We start from the raw sequence: 16259 nt of genomic DNA on the forward strand, positions 1-16259 counted from the left end.
TCTTGCTTGACAGTACACTCATATGGCTTTATGGCTGCCAGTAAGCTTACTTCTCTTGCATGTCTGATCACATCACCACAATGCTGACAGCTTTACATTCATTGTCTGAGAGTTTTCAAAATGACCTTAAGGTATCTGGACTAAAGTCTTCAGGCTTCAGGTCCCTCTTACCTTCAAGAGCTCTTTGGTCCAGGTCACTGTTTTGCATATGAATATGGTTGATCAGGTCCTTTCGCTGTTACACCCTGTGTTTCTGAGCTTCCTTCCCAATCAACATTGAAATTTCAGACACACTAGATTCTAGAAACTTACAATAGACACTAAAAACTGTATTGAAAAGTGTATTTTAATGTAGTGGTTTGAAATAGGACATGTATTTTGAAATTTACATGTATTTATGCTTATGTTTTGCTCAGTGCTCTGGGATATTTTGGCACGAAGGGCACTGTGTAAGAACAAATTTATATCATGTTGTGCAGAGCCATTGCACATGGGTACTCAATTAGCACCCCAAATGCAACATTACCTATCTTGAGTGTGTAAGTGTTTGGCTGAAGTACTTGGAATGGGCTACCTCAACGCAGCACTCGTAAACAAAGAAATGTTTTATGTGCACCGAGTTGAAAAGAATTACATTTTTCCTTTAGAGAAATCAACAATGAGAACATTTAAGTTTTGAGTTAATCAGAGGTTTATTAGGCTTAATTAGTCTTTTTACTTTCTTTCAATTAGTGGAAATTGCTGATATGCTGAAAGATCATTTAAGTGTTTTTTTAATGATCCATAAAAAATTAAGTACTGAAAGTCCTGGAAACAGACAAATTACTGCATCCTGATACACCTATAAATCAACAAAAACTAATTAATGTATATGTTTGAAAATGTCTCTTATGTGTGCACGTATTCTGATGATTAAATTCATAGGTTACCAGTATATATAATATCCACCTTCTTCATGCAGAAATCTTAACACTTAAGTGCTCAATGTCTTAGGAATGCTAATTAGTTGCAGTGATTGAACATTTAATTATGTTCCTGTGTAATTTCAGATTGTGCCTCAGGAAATGGCAGAGAGCTGTTTCTGGATTAAAGTCAAGGAGGAGAAGTTTGAGAGCCCAGACCTCCTCGCTCAGCTGTCCCTCACGTTCTCAACGAAGACCAAAGGTATGTGTGTTTCTCACAGGGGCTCATTCCGACAGCAAGATACGAACCTCTGGTGTCCTGGTTTTGTGCTGTGGTACATTTCGCAGTTCCTTGGGGGCATCTGAAAATTTCGAAGATGGGGGTTTGCTATGTAAAGCTTTTAGACCTTTTAGATCTTAGGAAAAACTCTCCAAATGATGTGCCACTCACATCGTTTATGTCTTGTGATGTACAGGATTTAGGTTTACATCCTCATTTTTTGGACAATTAATCTTCAGTTAATCAAAATATGTTTAAAATAATCAGGTCTTTCCTATTAAATGTTTGCTTGATAAACATATTCTGTAAAACCTGTCTCCTGTTTGCTGTTAAACCCCCAGTGCACTTAGCACACGCGTGATTGAGATCACCGTACCATTTCATTTACTTTCAGGAGACTGTTCTGTGAAGACAGACAACTAGGTTGGCATTTCTGACCTTCTATATTCTTCCTTTGTTGGTAAATGTACATGACCTCTACTTTTCTTAACCTGTTGATTAGAAGTGGGAAGGGGTTGCGGGACAATGTTGTCATGACAACTCCAGTCCATTTGACTTTTCTGACAGTATGTTTTCTGGACCTCTAATTTTCCAGAATGCATTGCGGACAGATCGCATGTAACACAGGGGCTGTCAAACTGTAAGAACACATTTCAACCTTTCAAGCCTCCCCATCTGTGGATATTCCCACACTCTCTCAGCGTCTTTTCCCCCTCTTTCTCTGTCTGTTGTCAGATGTCAGGATTGTGCATTCTCTACTGAAGAGATGCTAAAAGACATACAAATTTTAGAAGAATAAATTTTCATGCCATATGGAAAGAAGTTGCAGTTTAACAGGCAAGAATGTTCTCTTAATGCAAATTGAATAGAGAAACCTGAGAAATGTAACAGCACAAAGTAAAGAACTGCTGGCAGACAACGTGCATGGTTAGTCTTTGCAGTACAGGTACATGGGGAGTAAAAAGGAACTTTCCTGTAGTTGAAACACAAGGTTTTGCTGCAAGTGTGCTTCCTCTTCTTAGTATTGAAAGTCAAACAGAGACGTTGGATTTACATTCTACTGTGAACAGGCTGTTTCGAATACCCTCGAAAAGGGGCTAAAAGTTTAACACTCTGAACAGTCAAGAAAATAAACAAGCAAATGAATAATCCACAACAAAAACATCCTTTAAATTATGGAGAGAGAAACATTACCTCTAATTAATGTTGCAAGCTATATATTGGAAAACTCATTAACACTAAAACAGAAACTAAGAAACATGCTGTTTTAAGTTTTCACAGCAGGTTTGGAAGAGTTCAGTTAGCAATAGTCCTTGCTTAATGTTGCATTACAGTATGTATATGTGCATTAAGTGTAGTACAGGTACATCTTAAAGCTTCATTTAGAAATACTTTAACTGTATCTATGCTCTTTGTAAATAAATGTAGGTGTAAATTTATCCATTAGACTTTTCACCATCAGTCCTATCTTGTCTTCCTCACCTTTTCAAATGAGCTCTTTATGGTAATGAAGAAAAGGCAATTTCATTCTGAAAGCACCTGTTTAGTGGCGACCTCTGAAAGCACAATAACAATGCCCCTGGTGAAATTGTCTGATTCCTATCAATAACACCTACTGTATACAGTAATTCATTACATTAGCACTGTGAAATATATATTTTTAACAATTAAGCAAAAGGAGTTTTGTTAGTTTCATTTGTGCTTTCAATTATAGTTATTTATTTTAATTTGCTGATTTGACAAATATTTAGAATTCTGTGGCTTACCATGAATATTACCTTAAAGATCTGCTTCAGGTTGTAACATTATTATTTAAAATGAATAATAAAAAATAATCATTTTGAGCAAATAAGCCACAAGTTAAATACATTGCCTGGTGTATAGTACTTCAGAGCTGATACGTGCCTCACATTGAGCAATTTTAAAAAGATGACTAACCATGAGAGTATCACTTAACTTTTTTTTCTTTTCTGCACTCTAAATTTCAATGCACACTTCAATATCCAAATGTATCCATTGCCTTAATTGAAAATGTTTATCGAAATGAAAATTAATATGTGATCCCTGGACACTCATACGGTTGTGAATACATACACAGATATAAAAAAATTAAAGTTTCAAGGGCTATGATCATTCTTTAAAAGCCTTGTTTTCTTACTACCTGTGGTTTAGATCTTGCTGTTTATATGCATGTCCTGTATTGGAGTTGGGGGCTTGGTCAGGTCTCTTTTTCAATGTATTATCCTGTACTTCAGTCCTGGGGGTGACGCTGTTACAAAAAGCACTTTAGTGCCCTGGGTTGTTCTGAAATATTTCCTCCTCTGGGGCAGCCCGTGCTGGCATGCAAAGAGCTTGTTGTTAAAATCCTTGTTTTTATGGAAAATTCTCCCCGTATTTGTGTCATGCAGTGTTTCTACCCATTAATGCAGCTCACAGGCATGTTTTTTTTTTCCTTAAGGTAAACCTTTAAAGCAAGCGTTCAGTGAGAACATATTGTGAGAGATGAGAAAAGAAAGTGAAAATGCACTTGCATCACAGGGGTGCTGGTTAGAGGTGCGAAAAGCATGTTGTAAAAGAACTGTCCCAGAGGTGTTCCAGATGTCTCTGAGGCTGTTAGAAATTCTTGGTGCAGAAGGGGATATAACTAGTCTCCTGAACTGCTAGTCGAAATTATTGAAAGGGCTGCATGAACTATTTATTTACTCAATATTGATATTTGATCTGTTACTTCATATAGAAACATAATTATGTAGAACATTATTTTTTACAGAAGGCATATATCAAAAATGCATTTAATATATGGTAATTTATTAAATTGTGTAACTTAACTTTGTACATACATAGTGGTTATAATTATACACAAACAGATGTCTTTTTCCTTTAAAAAGTCTGAAAACTACATTTTAACTCTGGTTTTTGTTTTAGGTTTTGATCTGAAAAAAAGTAAGAAAAAATATTGAGGGTTTGTAAAATAATATAGCTTAAACATTGTACACAAAACTTAAGGAACTATAAACATAGGATTATACTGTAAGGATATGCTACTTATAAGCTTAAGCTACTTAAGATACTAAAGTTGTCACAGTTGTTTTAATCAGGCCATCAGGAAACAGTAATAACTAAATCCTCTTTGTATCATTTGTTCATAATGGTATTGACAAAGGGCTTCACCGAGTTAGGAACATTAATAAACAGCTTGCACTGTACTTATCTTCCTGCTTCCTTAACGTAAGCTTCGGCCTCTGATTTTTAACTTGATTTTATCACACTAGACTGTGTTCATCTTTAAAGCAGTGGAAGCTTGTCTAAGCAAGTAAATCTGAATGCATTTCCCAGGCCTGGTTAAAAGGCACTACCTGCTGTGACCTGTGACTACAAAATTCAAAAAGAGCAGGAAATTAGTGGTGAACGGTGAGGCTTTGCGCTTTGCAAAAAAGACTCCCTGTGCATTTCTGATCTGAGACACATGGAGATTCTGGCACTTTCTTTGTTTAGTTCTTTCTTTTGAACTTAAATCCGTTCTGCTGTACAATTTGAAATGTGTTTTATTGTTTTTTTTTTGCTCCCTAGCCTAAACTCTTCTCATTGTTGTATCAATCAATGGTCTTGCCGCCGTTCTGCTTGAGGGATCTAATAAGATGCACTTGTTGATTGACCATGCAACACAGAGTACTGCATTTGAAAAGCAATTTTGTAGCAAAGCTTTACTGTGCAGTTGGCATAAGATTGATGCTGGCAAACATTTTTTTTAAATTGTTTTTGTACAGGCTTCGAGTACTACAAAACAGATTTTCTGATATGGAGATACCTTCCTGAAAATATGAGCTCACTCTGTGCATCTTCTCCCTTTGGGTGTGAGAGGACCCACCCCAGTCTCCTCACTAGACATGGCGTAGAACTGATAGGAAAATAAGACTTTTAATGAACTGTTAATAAAACATTTCACATTCTTAAAAAAATGGGCCTCTAGGTACAGCTTATTGTGTAACTAACACATAAATTAAACAGTGGGCTAAAAATCAAAACTGGCTTTATAATACTTTTTTAAAAAAATGTTGTTACAGGTTTTCTGTTGAAAGAAAAAGCTTAAGTTAGAATACTATGTGTAGAACGCATCGTGTGCTCAAAAGATACCAAAAATGTCAGGCAGGAAGAATGAAACCAGTCCACAGACTGGCATGCTGTAGTGGGAGTAGGGAGGGCACCACACACTAATGCTCCAGCTATTTTATTTATGTTTTAACCTGGCATGAAAAGTAACGCTCACTACTCCATAGGCAATGCTTGCCTTATGTTACATTATCTTTAGCTATTTTATCTCTAACTCTGTCTAATCCGATCTTCTGATAAAGTGTTAGAATGAATGGAACAGACAATCTGATTTGATGTGATTGTCTTTTAATCTGTTTGTTACAAACCTGTCTTCACTGTGAATTCTTCACAGACAAATTACACACAAACATATAATCTTGCTGGTGGGCACCCAACACAATACTGTACATCTTTTTACTGTACAATGAAGTAAAGGCAGTGGGGTAAGCAAAACTATCCATGTAGGGGCTAAAACCAGGCTGGGGAAGTGATGAATGATTAGGATTGCGAGTAAATTTAGGGTTATTATTAAGGTTTTGTGTCAAATTCAGCACTACAGTTTGCATTTAAGATGAAGTGAGCTAGGGATAGGAATTACCTACAGTACATTTAGAGTTAAAGTCCAGTGTCTAGATCTACAGTTTCGTTTATGTCTACGGTAATTGGCATGTTAAGTAATAGAGCAGTATATTGTGTATATACAGATATATTATATACAAGTATACAGATTTCAGTGTCGGCTTTACCTTAAAAAACATTCATTCTTAATTTCCTTACATACCTGGTTCTTTGTCCTTTGTACAATTAATAGTGGTAATTTGTTCTGTGAACAAGAGTTTAACATATTAATTTACAACACTATGCATTACCATTGCTTGCTTTTAAACACAGCCAGAATCCAGGGTGTGTACGTACAGTGGCAGAACTTAAGCATTCTGCTTGACATGACCTTCTAAAAGAAAAAAATAGGATCCAAAGGGAACCATTTATCTCGTGTCGTATCACTTACTGTATGGCATTGTGATAGACAGGTACAAAACTGTTTTGGGATTTTTCTAGACTGACTGTAGGGTTTGAGAGGCAGCAAATGGAGTAGTATGTGCAAAGAAAGGGTGATCATTTTTCTGGTTAAGAAACACTAAAGAGCAGTCTAATGAAGATATATTCAAAATAATTGGCCTGTCACTGTAGCCTTAATTTATATAAAGGGAGAAATTCTAGGTTACGGTTGACCCAACAGCTAAGGGTCAAAGACACTTTTCAGTGAGCTTTCCAGTATAATAATGAATCGAAAGCTCAGTTAATGAGCCCACCCTCACCAGGACCCAGATCTGGCTGAAGAAAAAGAAAGTTTTCTGTGACCCCCTGACTTTGCTTGTCACAGAAGGGCTCTCTCTCTCTCTCCCTTCAACACCATTATTAACTATATTGCTCAGTTATGGCTAAGATATGTACTGAAGTACAAGAATTTGTTCTTAAGTAGGTGTGCAGGCACAAACAGCCCTGAATCTTAAGCTTTGTCATCCTTTGTTACCTGGTTTCTAAAAGGAGAATGAGGCCAATAAGTCAATATTTTTTTCTAAAAGTAATTGTCTGAATAAGTTGTTTTACTGTACATACCACAGGACCCAAGTGCTAGAATTTAATAATGCATATTGTTCATATTTTTATTCTCATCTCTGTATATTAAAAGTGAGGCATTTCTAAATACCAAATTATACGAAGCAAAAGCCATTTCTATGTATAATGTTACAGTGACAAGCATTTTAAACCCCTTTGGTTTTAATGAAGAAACCTGGCTGAGAGAAATGTTAACTAAATATACAGTATTGGTTGTTCAGATTTTCTTTGGTTATAATAGTTTTGTACACAGGAGCCACACTGTATTGGTTTAGAAAGTCCTCAGCACGTTTCTGATTCTCAGACATTACAGACTCTGAAGCACTAATTACTTTGAGGTGGCTGTTTCAGAACATGTAACATACTGTAGACTGAATATACAGTATGTTGTCAATCTTTGTATTTAAAACTGAACCCCAGTAATGATTTGCCCGTTATGAATAGGGTTCATTTCAGCCAGGGAATGAACCAAATAAGAGCGTCTTTGCAGGTCTGCTCCAGTTTTGTAGATACACAGAATGGAAATAAAATAAAGGATAAAAAAGATCTATATGGTGTCATAAATCAAAGTTTAATTTCATTGTTTTGGAATGTCACATCATACATAATTGGAACATAAAATACTGTAGGAGTCAAGGGCAACATAAGTCATTATGTTCTTCCAAACAAACTTTATGCGAAAGAGTTGTTCACTTTGCTTTTTTTGATTTAAAGCCCCAGTAAATGAAAAACGAGTACTGCAGTTACAGAGCTAATGTCAGCAGGGCAAATGTGTCATTGAGCTGGCAGAGTGCGCCTGATTATGGAAGAGGCCTCACAGGTGGAGAAAGGAAAAGAACCTGGGCGCTTCCTCACTCATTCATGTTTAGAGCTGTCTCAACACCAAACTAAACTCCAAAGTAAGATGATAATCGCGTAATTATTATTATTTTTATTATTAAAGTACAGTGTTTATGTGTTATGTGTTTAATCAGTTTATGTTTATCTATAATTACGACACAGAGATGAAGATCAGATCACATTTTAGGAGCAAATGCTGCAGGAATACAGATCATTCTAAAGGGTTCACAAAATTTTCCTCACCACTGTAGGAGGGAATTTCTATATTAATCTCCTGTTGCATTCTTCGTGTCACTGCAGTTATATGGTTATTGTGTAGTCAGGTTTTGCAGGTGTTCTGAGAGATATTTTAGAAATAAAATCAACTCTGGGACAGGAAAAAAGAAAGAATACAACATTTGACTGACACCTATACTTAATAAATAAAGATTGTATTTCTATCACGTAGGAAAGTTTAGATGGTTTAAGTGTTGCCTCCAGCTCTTTATTGCAGAGATCTTCGCTTGGACAGCTTCAGCTTTAATGTTCTAACAACTTTCACTCAAAACCCGTCTCATCTGGGAGGAGGGAAGGCAGCACCAGCACTATCCTGCTTTTAAGGTCAGCAGTTGAAACACCCAGGCCGACCAGCCGAGCCTCAAACCTGGCAGCTCGTGCCTCGCCTGTCCCACAGGCCAGCTGAGCTCGGTCTTCCTTCCTGCTCTGCGCTCCTGTTGCACCCCGGCGGGGGCATCGGCCTCCGCTGAAGCACATGCCAGTGGTGACCGCACTTGCATCCCCGCTACAAAGCACAAGAGCAAGAAAATAATGACCTAGCTACACTGCCTTTCTAGAAGCAGTAATGATCGAGCGGTGGGAGTTTAGCTTTAGCTGTGGTTCCCTAATAACTCCCTAACAACTCTTTTAACACTAGGCTGAACTGGTTTGCGATCAAAAGCACTCCCACTTTGTAGCCTTCTCATTCAGCTGGGCTTTGACTCTCGCTCTCCGTGGTAGTAGCTGTGCTGCCACCAGAGCAGTCTCGCATTGGGCTCCTCTCTAAAACGCTTGCCTGCTGGACCGCCAGAAAGAAACTATCTTGTCTGTTTCATTTGTCTGTTCACTAAAGTCACTGAAGGGACAATCAAGGCAGCTGCAATACATACTGTATAAAAGAAAACAAGGCACTATGTTTTGATACGGAATGTGTCAAATGTAAGGTGATTAGGGGAAGCTGATTTTGTAGTAGCAGTTCTCAGAGGCCCCAAATGTAATTAAAAGAGTTAGGTGAAAGAGGTGACAAAGCACATCAATCATCTATCAGTTGGGAGCAGCATGTAAATTGGCTCCCCCTCCCCCCCCACATACTGTACACACAAACACCTCTACTTCAGAGTGCCTTTTAACCCCTTTTTATAAAGCTTCAAACTGTGAGTTACTACCATTAAAACTTTTTCAATAAATTCTGGTGCACCAACTGTTCAAAACCACTCCTGAAATTACAGAAAGTCTTACAAGGACTGAAGAAGACTATATATGATCATTGGCTGTTGCTCTCTGTAGAGCACAGCTGTTTAGTGCTGAAGCCATTTACAGCTACTGAAAGCAGCTGCCAAGCTGAGATTTCTGTTTGTTCTTATGCAATTGCATTTACTGTACTGCTCTAGAAAACTGCTCTACCTTTTACTCCTCCGAGCACATCTGAATTCTGTGCTACATTGTCTGGAGCCCAAGATGTTCAAACCAGAACGAAAGCACTCCACTTTCGCAAGGAGACAAGTTAAGTAGGTATGTTAGCCTTTGACAAACAAGGTATTATAATGATGGTTATGAAAGAGGGAACGTCTTCTGGGCCTCGAAGGCTTGTTAATACAAACCATGCACCAGTGCGCTCATACGGGTACGCTTCAGACCAAACAATTGCTAATCACGAATCTGGAGACTGGATGTCAATATTTGAATTAAAAACTAGCTGCAAGCATTTATATATATATACAAATTAATATTAAATTTAAGGACTGGATTTTCAAAATGAGTACAATTTTCATGTATAGAACAGTTTATCTTCATGACACTGTGTAACCTATTTCCTCATTTTGTTCAGCCAACTTAATGCGCTTCTCCAGGGGTCAACTCTTCTACTCACTCATCTTTAAAGAAAATTAATAAAGGCTGCAATAAATCAGAGTTGAGCCAAAAATATGTGTTTAACTATTAATGTTTTCTAATTAGTTTATTGTACAAAAAGGCTAGGGGGGATGACCTGGATAGTGAGAGTCGCCAATGTGTTATATCTAGAGATTCCTGTGGTTTAAAGTTAATAATGTCTTACTGTGATGCCCTACTGATTTTAATCTATTGCAGACGGTAGAGGCCTATTTAGGCCGTCTTAGTGCACTAAGCATCATCTTAAACAATATTGCTAACACTTAAGTGCTGCCACTTGGTGACGGATTAATTTTTTATTTTTATTACTGCCATTATTATTTTTCAACATTTAGAGAGATACTGCACTGGATGCATTTTTATATAATCCACCAAATGAAAAAAGGTGAGCTTGTACTCTACGGTGTATCACTGTGTATTCTAACGAAACCACTGTGTGGAGGTCAGTCATCAGACCCCAGCCAGGTCATGCTTCTCTGGTCATTTGAAGAGTAAAATCATCACTCGAGAGTTTTCTCCTGCTGCATACAAAGGTGGCCATAGCTTTTGTCAGACTACTGCCTCCTATTTTAAAATATTAGGAATTTTCAGTTATAGCTGCTACCTTACACTCATGGGCAGCCTTGAGTTCCTTCCTTGTAGAGTCTGGATGTTCTCCCTGGGTCTGTGTGGGTGGAAAATGAAAAACGCAGTGCCCAGAGAAGTCTGTATGCAGAGGTGTACTGACTAGATTAGTTGATGTCTCTAGAATCCCCTTTCATATTTGCATTTGAGTGTGCCCTGTAATGAACTGGCATCCTATCCAGTGATAGTATTACCTTGCGCCCTATGTTTCTTTGATAGATTTGATAGATTGTCTTGATTTTTCCCAGATTCTTCTTGTGATTTCTGAAGTAGTTTAAGAGCACTAGTTGTGACTAGGCAAATGTCAGCTGGCATGATAAAAGGTAGTTTGTTTGCTGGCTGTGTGTAATGTCAGTTGTTTGTGTAAGTGATAGCTGCTCTTGATGTGGTATAGGTTTTATTGCCAGCTTGCTTCATTATTCAATTTGGCTCTCAGCTGAGCAAATTTTGTTCTGTCATCACTTCAAGAAACATTCTCATGTTCACTAAAGTCAGTCCAGGACAGTGTACTTTTACACTCAGGCTACACCTCATGAACAAGATTGTTCTGATTCTAGGTAGAATAGTTTACATTAATAAAACATACAGTGTATAAAAGCATGGATTTTTGTTGCTTAAATTGTATCTAAAAAAGAACTTGCAAATAAATCACTTTCCATTTCAAAGGAACTGGATGTCTCTTACCCCACTTACTCTGGTGCTCCCTGTACCAGTGTGTGATTTCCCAGAAGGTGCCAGGCCAGCCTTCCTCTTGCTTACCCAGTTCCTTTATATGGACAGCATGAAACAGGAAGTACAGTCACCATTGTTCCATTAAAGTAAGTGATTTACACTAATCATGTATCTGCAATTGCCCTTCATTAAGGAAGCCTTAGCCTATGGGGCAAATTGTAAGAATACCACAAATACAGCAAACAAAAAAAACAACAACAACAACTGGTAGCTGTGCAATCAAATGTAGCCGAGAAAGACAGAGCTGAAATACAAATGTGTATATTCAGGTGAAGAGCACCTAAATCACATAAACCAGGAATGAGTGCACTTTGAATGTAACGTACGGTCCTGCCAGTATCCTGATCTTACCTTATTGAAATCCTGTTGAATGAGCTTGACTGGAGAGTGGTGAAAGTGAGGGTACTGTAGCTAGTGCCATTGTGCTGGATCAAATGATTTGGGCAGAGTGGGATACAAATGGATGGTGATACCCTGGTGAATATGTGTGATGGACTGACTACAATATTTGCAGATATGAGTGCTTAGTAGTCTGATAAAATCCTTCTGTTGACTGTTTTATTAGGAAGGTTAATAGCTTTCACAAAAGACCAATCGATTGTTAACTAGTTTTCAGTTAGGATTTCTAGGTAACCCCCTAATTGTGACCCCTGTGTATGTGTGTGTTGACAGAACAAAGAAAAAGCCCTGTACGTTTTTGTTGTAGTAATGTGTTTATTTATTCAGCAAGATGTATTCATGTGTATACATGCCTGGAGCTAGTATTTCACAGTTAGATAGCAGTGTAGCTAATGAAATTTACCTGTTTTTATAACACGCTCCCTGAAGTGAAAGTCCTTTTTGCTTTAATCATAAGTGTTCCAGACTACAGAGCAGGAGAAAGAAATATTTCAACAAAAAGTCACTTGTGAGAAGCTGTGTGCTTTACATTGCTATCAGTAGCAAAATGTTAAGTCCATCCAGGTAATGAATCTCCATTCGTTTGGGTGGGCAGCCATTTGCAATATGTGGTCAGAAATGTTTAGTACTATAAGCTGGCCACCTGCAAAAGCTTAATGGGGTTCTTGTCCAGTGAGTGGCCCCGCAGTGTAAGAATTGTGATTCCCTGCTTGGTGTGAATTGAGATTCTAGCCACTGGTTGTTTTCAGCTGGTTATATTAGAAGGAATTGGAATATACGCCTGATACAGTACGTCACTGTTTTCTAACGGAGACTTCACATTACCCAGACAAATCAAAAAGCCCTGACGAGAGACAGATAACCCCTAATGTTCCAGCACAGCTGCTTTTATTGTCTTCACCTCCACTGATCACAGTGTTCATTTTGGACTCTTTCTCTATCAGTTCATTAGCCTGTTGAAAAAAAAAGTTTTCTTTTTTTATTTATGCCTTGTAGTTTGCCTGTGACACATTCCTGGTAAGGAGCGTGCAATTTTGTAGTAATTAGGTAATTATTTTTCATTACTGCAGAAAAAATAAAATTAACAAATTAAACAGAACCCATATTGAACGAGGACATTAATAAATGCAATTACATTTGGCTGTTTTCTGTCCATAAATAATTCAGTAGAACACTCCATGCTGGGATTGCAAAAAGAGGTTAGTTGTTCATATGTATAGTGATAATATAAATGTAGTAGCAAGGGTCTGCTTTTCAAATGAGAGGAATGATGTACTAATCATTGTATAAAGCACATTTAATTGCTCAGTTTTCACCAGATGAAATTTTCTTTACTCAATATAACTTCCATACTTTACTTATGTTTGGCTTCCCAAAAACATAACATTCACATTTTCAAAGGGCTTTTAGGAACCTGGGAGTTTGCATGGTTCGCCCATGAGGATGCCCAATGTTTGCCTAGATGCTCCTGAGGAATCTTTGACTTAACTCGGATAATCACGCATGAATGTTGTATAAAAAGTGGGGTGGGGGGGGGTGAAACCCAATGTAAGTTTGATCCTTCTGGGGTGAACAAACAAACATTAACATGGAAAAATTCCTCAGGGCCACACTGAACATCACAGCTCTAGGGGAGATTCTGTCTCTGTTGTGGTGCCTTACAATAAGCAAGAGACAGAGTCATCTCACTGGAGGCTTCCTTTGAAAGCCCAATGGTTTCCCTTATAAAAGTTTAATGTCAATGTGCAATGGATGGAGTTCCAGACAGCATAGCAATAGCATAGTGGAGCTTTCTCAGTGTTTTGAAACACAAAACGGCAAGAGTGCCCAAGCTAGTTAGTCCCTCTGAAGCGAGGAACGCCCCTTTTTCTTCTCTGCGCATCAGTTCTCGTGGGGGAAGTTTTTCCACAGACTCTCCTTTCTTGGTGAGCCCTATGCAGCCATGTGAGTTTTTGGAAAATGAGGAGTGTGTCCTTGCTTTGTTCTGGTTGTGAAGCTATTTAAGAAGAAGCCTAGAAGTGCTCAGTAACACAGAAAGACTGTGAGACATGAAAGAAAACCACGTCGCAGTGCTCGAGTAGATCAGTGTCAAGTGGTCTGTATGCCTAAGTTTAGCACCTGCTGTCAACAGATGTAAAAAAAACTCAAAAACTCAGCATGACAAATTGAAAAAAAATATATTCTTAAAGCAAGCTCTCCATCTTTGAAGCAGTGATAGGGCTAAATCTCAGAACTCTGAAAACTCTGAGGATGTCAGCGCTGACAAGACGTTTCCATCTGGATACAGATTTGCATTTATGTAGAAAGAAGCACGCAGACAATTGTAGTCTGCACGTCGAAATCAAAACTGAAAGAAGAATGACCATCAGGTTTTTCTGCAGCTAACTCGATTTGCATAAATATTTTTTTTCAGACTGAATCTTTTTTTTTTACAGAAAAGATCAGGGAACTAACATAATACCAAAAACCCTCCCTTCTGTCCCCTTCCCTAGTCTCCATTCTGTAAGGATTGATTGAATCTTAATTTAGAAACCATTGTAAACTTTCAAATAACCATTTTATAGAAGGCTATTTCTATTGGATCTGGGATTGCAGTACTTTCTTAAAAGGGAAGTTGGGGCCAGCCCAGCAAGACCTACAGTAGCTGTCTTCCACTTTGCCATTCCACGCTGACTTATAGATCAGTATCCATGACACTCAGGTTGTGAAGAACAGGGCTGCAATACACAATAGATTTTTACACAAAGCATTCTTTCCATTCCCTGGTATTGAATAATCATCTGTTTTTTTTGTCTTAATTATCTGTAATTTTGGGTTAAATGTTTAGCGTGTACATCTGTCTAAATGGATATTTACAGTGGTAATGACTGCCTAATTGCTTTCATTTCAGGAAATCTCATTTCTTTCTGTAAGTGAAGAGGGTCACTGATTCAAATTTCTGCTGGTCTTCTCTCACTAGAGGGGATAAGTTTGAGTTACAGTACAATCACATCCATTTTGTGTGATTCAACTACAGCCTTGACAGAAAACAGGCACTGAAACAAATAATGCAGCTGGAATTTTTTACTTAAAATGACTTTATTGTCTTGTTTCCTAATTCTTTTGGAGCATATGTTTTATGGGTATCAGGCGCACAAGTGGTGGAGTGGTGATAATATAATGGATGTACTGTAGGTGATTGAATGGTGTTCTGCATTTCACTTATTCTTTATTCTTCAGTCATTTCCATACAATTTGAATAAAGTAAATGGCATGCAAGGCCCAGTTTTTAAACACAGTCGACAGTCCACTAAGTTAGCATGCTTTGAGGGATGTTATTGTGTTTTAATTTCTCATTGAGTCTCTTTGGAGCTTGAGAAGAAATTGGTTTGTTTCCAGCTGTGTGCGGTGGGTTTTGAATGAGGCAATCTGTTTGGAGAACCGGTGCAAACTCTTTACTTGTATGGCTGCCATATGTGACAAGGCTTTGCTGTTATGACATATTACTGGCCGGAGAGTTGCAAAGAGAATTTTGTTAGTGCGAATGCATGCCTCAGTAAACAATCAATTAGAGCAGGTCAAGCTCAAGCTGTTACCTCACTGAAAATAAACCATATCGATTTTCCTTTTTTTTATGTCAGCGAGATAACATGGATTTGCAGTTGGGACACTGTTGTCATTCACTGTTGATGTTTAAGAGACGCATTGGGTGGAATGAGAGGCGGCATCACATGTCTAGCACAAGGAAAGACGACAAGTGAAAAATTCGGAGAGGCAAATGTGAAACCTGTTCCTCATCTGTCCAAGAGATTCAACTGTACAGCTTGCGTTGGGAATGCGTCTTCCTGCTGCACTTTTATCAGGCTCCCTTTGGGCTGCAGCTCCTGTTATACTGATTGCAGCGTTTCAAAGTCTTCCCTCAAAGCACTGCAATTTCAATCACAGCGTCCAAATGCATCTGAGGATTTCTCTCAGCTCCACCTGATTCATCTGCACTGAAAGCGAGCTCTGTGGGCACACAAAATAAAAAAAAATCAGCTTTTAAATTGTGTACTTTCACTTTTTAAATGGGAGTCTATCCCTGCTGGAGTAACCCAGGCTGTTTGCTTTTCCTTTTTTGTTTGTTTTGTTTCTCCTTGATCTTTGGTTCCTCTTGATTTTGAACCGAATAAAAATGAAGTAGGCTTTTTTTGCCCCTCCACACTAGAACAGAACAAGAAGCTCTAAAAAATGGCATGTATATTTTCAAAATTATACACTGCTTAAGCCTGAAGGTAAAATTTGCTCTGAAATGTAGCATTTACTGCCTTTTTCTAAAAACATGTTTTATTAAAGAGGTCCAACATATTACAGTGGAAGGGTGTTTAGAGCCCCAAGCTTAGAAGTGATGAAAGCTTTGGAGCCAAAATTCAGCTTTTTAAATGCAAGACAATTTTTAAATTAAGTTATCTGCTATTGTTGGACTTTTGAAAGTAAATGTGAAAAGGTATATACTGTATAACCTTACAGCAATGTCTTTGCTTTGCTCTTCATTCAGCAGTTGATGTGAGCGTAGTAAATCGGGGCTCATTTATCGTGTATCTGCAGACAGAATGGTCAGGTGTTTGATGCCGAAACATGTTTTATATTTGTATTTATATCACTAT

The 16259-nt window shown here is 38.0% G+C and overlaps 1 protein-coding gene across 6 annotated transcripts in view; it reads left to right on the top strand.

Annotated features, from left to right (window-relative positions):
• Positions 1-16259, top strand: part of diaph2 (diaphanous related formin 2) — a 498271-nt gene that overhangs the window by 194723 nt on the left and 287289 nt on the right. For all 6 annotated transcript variants that reach the window (XM_088924957.1, XM_088924960.1, XM_088924961.1 and 3 more), the window contains one exon: positions 1050-1164. In XM_088924957.1, the coding sequence (XP_088781083.1) occupies positions 1050-1164 (115 nt within the window). The remainder of the gene's footprint in view (positions 1-1049; positions 1165-16259) is intronic.

This window comes from Atractosteus spatula, chromosome 9 (assembly GCF_055471065.1).
Source record: "Atractosteus spatula isolate fAtrSpa1 chromosome 9, fAtrSpa1.hap1, whole genome shotgun sequence".
NCBI lineage: Eukaryota > Metazoa > Chordata > Actinopteri > Semionotiformes > Lepisosteidae > Atractosteus > Atractosteus spatula.